Genomic DNA, 5,731 nt, shown 5'->3' on the forward strand with positions numbered 1-5,731 from the left:
CGGTTACATGGCCCCTTTTGGCCCAGATCAAAGCTCAAGGATCGGCGGCCGGCGCGGGAGGGACCACCTCTTCTTCAAATAAACCAGCCATTGCACGGCGGAGGACGCTGCTACGGCGGTAATCTCTCTCCCTCTCTCTTTTAGTCTCTCGCTCTCGCCCTTCTCCTCCCCGGCGCTCTATGCTCTCAGCAACGGCACGGAGGCAGCAAAAGCGAATGCGGAAAAAGGTAAGAAGGGGAAGGGCGAGGTTCTTTGCGTATTTATGCAGGGACAAGACGAAACCGCCGGGCGACGAAATCGGGGAAGTTTCCCCCAAAAAATCCGGCGCGGTTATCCAGATCCGGTCTTACCGCCCACGCGCCCACTCCCTCCTCATTAAATCGCGCGTGCAGGTACGTCCCGTCGGCTGACACCACGTCGCGTCCAACCGCAGCAGCAGCAGGCGCCGTTTCACCTCCCCGAAAAAGCCGCCTCAAAAGACGTGCCTACCGTTATTAGCCGTAGGGAGAGAAATAACCCCCCCCCCCCGATCCCTTTCAGGCAAAGGAACTGGGCACCGAGCCCGCTACGGTCCAGGGGTTCGAAGGCTGGGCCCTTAGGGGTTTCGACAACCGCCCCAGGGCGACAGAGTCAGGGGCGACTACGGGCGAGCCTATACGAGGCCGAGGCCCAAGCAAGCGAAACGCTTGGGACGCCCTGTGTCGTGTCCGAGACCGGTAGGGAGGTCTCCGAATGGGATCCCACCGTAGGGAGGCACCGAGCCACCGAGGCCCAGCGAACGGCCTCGGCACCCACTAGAGAAACCCTCCGGTACTCTTGGAGCGCGTCTCCGGACCGCTAGCCGACCCCCAGCGAACGGGGTACGGGCCTCCACTCGGACTTACCCGATAACAGCTCACCGGAAATGCCATCGCTCGCGCCCACCGAGGGTAGCGTGGCACATTCCACCCCTCCTTCCGAGCGAAAAGGAAGCGCGAGGGTCGAATAAAAAGTCAGGAGAATCCCTGACGGCCCTCTTGCCCCGCGCAGAGGCTAAGGGACTCTTCCTGCAAAACATTGCCGAGGCCCAGCGACTTAGGCTCGCACACGAGGGGGCTCGGCAAAACAAACCCTCCTTCCGAGCGAAAAGGAAGCGCGAGGGTCGTTCAAAAAGCCAGACGAACTCCTGACGGCCCTCTCGCTCCGTGCAGAGGCTAGGGAGCTCCTTCTGCAAAAGGCGCCGAGACCCCGCGACCTAGGCTCGCACCCGAGGGGGGCTCGGCAGACCGACCCTCACGCGCGAGGGGCGAACCAAAAGCCAGGGGGACCTCTGACCGCTCTCTCGCTCCGTGCGAGAGACTCGGGGGCTCCTCCTGCAACTTTGCCGAGACCCAGCGGCTCAAGCTCGCACACGAGTGGGCTCGGCAAACAGCCCCCCTATCCAAACGAAAAGGACGTGCGGGGGACGGACAAAAAAGTCGGGAGGACCCCTGACCGCCCTCTCGCTCCGTGCAGAGGCTCGGGGGCTCTTCCTGCACCCAAGATAAAGACAAAGCGACCCAAGCCCGTTACGATCCAGGGGTTCGAAGGCTGGGCCCCCAAGGGTTTCGACAGCTGCCCCAGGGCAAAAGAGTTAGGGACGACTACGGGCGAGCCTGTACGGGCGCGCCCTGTGTCGTGTCTGAGACCGGCAGGGAGGTCTCCGAATGGGATCCCACCGTAGGGAGGCACCGAGCCACCGAGGCCCAGCGAATGGCCTCGGCACCCACTAGAGAAATCCGCCGGTATTCTTGGAGCGCGTCTCCGGACCGCTAGCCGACCCCCAGCGAACGGGGTACGGGCCTCCACTCGGACTTACCCGATAACAGCTCACCGGAAATGCCGTCGCTCGCGCCCACCGAGGGTAGCATGGCATCTTCCACCCCTCCTTCCGAGCGAAAAGGAAGCACGAGGGTCGTACAAAAAGCCGGGGGAACCCCTGACGGCCCTCTCGCTCCAGGCGGAGGCTAAGGGGCTCTTTCCGCAGCATCGCCGAGGCCCTACGATCCGAACTCACACCCACGGGCCCGGCAAACACAATGAAAACGCCTCACTCGAAAGAGAAAAAAGCCCCTGAAGAAGTGAAATCACTCCTCCAGGGCCTCGGGGGCTACACCCGGCGGGTGCGCTCGCGCGCACCCACCGAAACCTCGAATACAAAACACCATCCCGACAGGAACTAACAAGAGCCAATTCTCGTCAGAACCTCAGGGGGAGTGCCTCCACTCCCTCCAAGGCTCGGGGGCTACTGTCGGATACCGAGAGAAGGGGTACCCTAAGCAAGACCCAAAAAACGACTGCTTAGACTTCGTAAAGATCGAAACCAGCTAAACACCGCTGGCCTCGGCCGATTCTCCGACTCGCCCGAGGCCCCCTCACCACTGACCTCGAGCGATCCCCCACCAAAGGCCTCGGCCGGGCCACCGACCCTCCGTCTCGCGCGAGGCGGGCTCGGCAGCACTCCGCTGCCTCTTCCTTCTCCCGTCCCTCTGACAAAACATCGTGTCGCATTAACTCAGCCAACTGCTGCCCCTGACATCGACCACATGCGCGGCACAGTATAGCGGAATGGCCGACGGGACAGGAGGCAGGACTGGGCAGGGGTTACCCGCCACTGTGCTAACCACCATGCACATGGTTGACACCCATGCCTCACTGTGCTGCCAACTCCTGCTCCAAGGACAACGCAGCGTGGGGAGCCACGTCCGGGCTACTGTGGCCTCGGAATCAGTACCCAGGGCCAATAACTCCCTCCAAGGCCTCGGCAGTTTGCTTCAGGGGCTCGGCAGCCTGAGGATCCATGTCCGCCGAAGCCCCCCGCGATGGCTCGGCCTCGGCACCTGCAGAGCCACAGCTCCCTACGACGTCATCACACGATGACCTGCACGTCGCCCGGACTGGGCAGGGGTTGCCCGCCACTGTACTAACCACCATGCACATGGTTGACGCCCATGCCTCACTGTGCTGCCAACTCCTGCTCCAAGGACAACGCAGCGTGGGGAGCCACGTCCGGGCTACTGTGGCCTCGGAATCAGTACCCAGGGCCAATAACTCCCTCCAAGGCCTCGGCAGTTTGCTTCAGGGGCTCGGCAGCCTGAGGATCCATGTCCGCCGAGCCCCCCACGATGGCTCGGCCTCGGCATCTGCAGAGCCGCTGCTCTCTACGACATCATCGCACGGTGACCAGCACGTCGCCCGCCATGTCCTGCATCAAGCTGTACTGGAGCCCCACGACGCACAAGATCGAGTACGACCGGCACGTCACTTCTGCACGACAAGGACGGGGCCACTCCATCGACCATACCACAACAGTGGCCGGCTACAGGGCTCGGACACGCCACCCCATTTACAGAAGCGCTATGTAGCAACCTATGTACGGTCCCAGTTCTCCCTTAGAGTATAAAAGGGAGGGACCGGGGCCATTTCTAGGGGGGCGACAAGTAGAAAAACGAACACTTCGATAGAATCCTACGCGGCTTGGGAACAACGCCTCAAGCAGCCCGCGCCACCCTCGCCGAGACCTGGGGCTAGCTCCCTCTCTCACCTAGCTTGTAACTCCCTACTACGAGCACTCCGGTGCAAGGAATACAAGATCGATCTCTCAGACTGGACGTAGGGCCTCGATTGCCTGAACCAGTATAAACCTTGTGTCTCTTTGCACCACCATCCGGGATTAGGGGCACGCAGCACAAATTCACTCGTTGGTTGAGGGACCCCCGGTTCCAAAACACCGACACTAACCGTGTCACGACTTAGTAGATTAGTGTTTGTAACTGTACTCCGTAACTATAAGGGGAATATATTTCATAGAGAATTTATTTAATTTATTCATTGATGTTAGAGATAGTGCATTTTTACAAAGCTGATCAAATAATAACCTTGTTTGAATTTGACAGTGCATTTTCTACAAAGTTGACCAAAAGTTAAGTCTAGATCAAAATAAACTAGAAAAGTTAAACTCAGAAGTTAGAAGGAACAAAAATCCCCCGAACGAAGGGAGTAATATCGAAGCTCTGCCCACATTGCCCGTCGACGACGAACAGAGCAAAGGAACCAAACTAGCTATCTCGGACTCTGGGGTGCTGTCGAGCCAGACAGCATTGCCTCGGCGACGAACCAAATACTCGCTCCGTAGTCTTCTGTAAACATGAAATTTTACTCAAGGAGCTGAGGCACTTAGCTTGTCTACATCTTATCGTTCTTACATTACAGAAGCATTTCGTTCCAACTCAAGGGGGTCACACACAGCTCAGAACTTCAGATACAAGAACAGCAGAGATATCTAGGAAGGATACATGAACAGCACCAAATCTACAGCAGCTCCTCTGATCTCTGGTCAGCTCCCGTCGTCGTCGCACTTTCACTGCACATGGTCGTGCTCAGCCTAGCAATTTTCCCCAACCCAACAGGAAGAAACACCACAAGTTAAAACACGCCCAGAGGGCAGAGAACAGCTACAGCATATCGTGATGGCTTTATCGCATCCTTACCTACCTTGGCTATGTGCACCTTGTGGTCATCGTCGTCGACGTCGCCCTTGCCCTTGCCCTTGCGCGGGTACTTGCTGAGCTGCTCCCTGACGAGCTTCTCGTAGATGAAGGAGGCGCCCTTGAACTGCGGCAGCACGAGCCAGGCCACGAACAGCAGCTTCGCCGGGTACCACACGGGGATCCAGTAGAGGAGCGGCTCGGCGAGCATCTCCAGGAGCGTGATGAAGGAGTAGATGATCCAGTAGGACAGCCACTGCTCGTCGTCCACCTTGGACGGGCTCTCCATGGCGCACACCGACGCGTACCTGCACCAGGCACCATGCATGCATGCATGTCCCCAACATGATTCTCACGCCGTGGTGTGGTCACCGCTGCACTGATAAGGTGATAAAACTTACAGAGGGTACAGCAGGGTAATGCTCGGCCTGCAAAATGCATGGAACAGAGGAACAACCAACAAACGGGGACATCAGGCAACGGTTGCAATCAATCAAAGATGATCGAAGCTCCAAGGACACCGGGATGAAGAAACGATGGACGACGAATCGGCAACAAACTGCAAGGGAACATACCCGGCGACGGTGTGGAGGTGTCTGATGAGCGCCCAGGACTTGCCCATCTCTCCTCCTTCAGTTCGGTCGATCAACCGAGGGAACCAACGGCGACGCTTGCGGTGTGCTGGGTTCGATCGAAACGGAAGTGTCCGCGAGAAGCACAGAGTTGCTCGGCTGATGGGACAGCGAAGATTGGGCATAGGGTGCGTTTTTATACAAAGAGTGGGCAGGTGGCAATGGCATCGGATGTTTAGCTTGGACGTGGCGTCATGGCATCGCTTTGGGACAGACACGAACCTCCAGCGGCACGAAGAAGTGATGCGTCGAGTCGAATCGCTTTGCGCTGGGTAGCACGTGTCAGACACGTGTGAGATGAGCCGCGGCACTCGTGTCCACCTACGGCTTCGACCCAGACGCATCCGAAGCATGCTTCCTACTCCGTTGGCCCTTGGGCCTTGGCTTATCGGCGTGCCGCCTGCGGTTGGCAGCGTTTATATGCGTCCAAATGGGCTGGTTTGGGCCACACGTCCTATATTTCTTCGCAAGCCCAAGAGTGCGTATAGAATGGCTGTAAATCACATATATCGCCTTATATGAGTGAACAATCTATATACCACTCCGATCTCCAACGGCATTCCATATTTAATCTTCTCTGCTAAGTCGCCTGTT

General features: G+C 58.2%; 1 protein-coding gene across 2 annotated transcripts; it reads right to left on the reverse strand.

The window, feature by feature from the left end:
• Window positions 1-3,874: 3,874 nt before the first annotated feature.
• On the reverse strand, window positions 3,875-5,237 carry LOC136535166 (protein HVA22-like). Of its 2 annotated transcripts, none has more exons than XM_066527474.1 (4): window positions 5,081-5,237; window positions 4,907-4,933; window positions 4,513-4,813; window positions 3,875-4,402 (listed from the first exon to the last, which is right to left on the reverse strand). In XM_066527474.1, the coding sequence occupies exons 1-4, from the start codon at window positions 5,125-5,127 to the stop codon at window positions 4,379-4,381; spliced, it is 399 nt and encodes a 132-aa protein (XP_066383571.1). In that variant the 5' UTR covers window positions 5,128-5,237; the 3' UTR covers window positions 3,875-4,378. The 2 variants fall into 2 exon arrangements, with proteins under 2 accessions (XP_066383571.1, XP_066383572.1); XM_066527475.1 differs by having other exon boundaries at window positions 4,509-4,813.
• Window positions 5,238-5,731: the final 494 nt, after the last annotated feature.

The sequence above is a fragment of the Miscanthus floridulus genome, unplaced genomic scaffold, assembly GCF_019320115.1.
Source record: "Miscanthus floridulus cultivar M001 unplaced genomic scaffold, ASM1932011v1 os_2581_1_2, whole genome shotgun sequence".
In the NCBI taxonomy this organism is placed as follows: Eukaryota; Viridiplantae; Streptophyta; class Magnoliopsida; order Poales; family Poaceae; genus Miscanthus; species Miscanthus floridulus.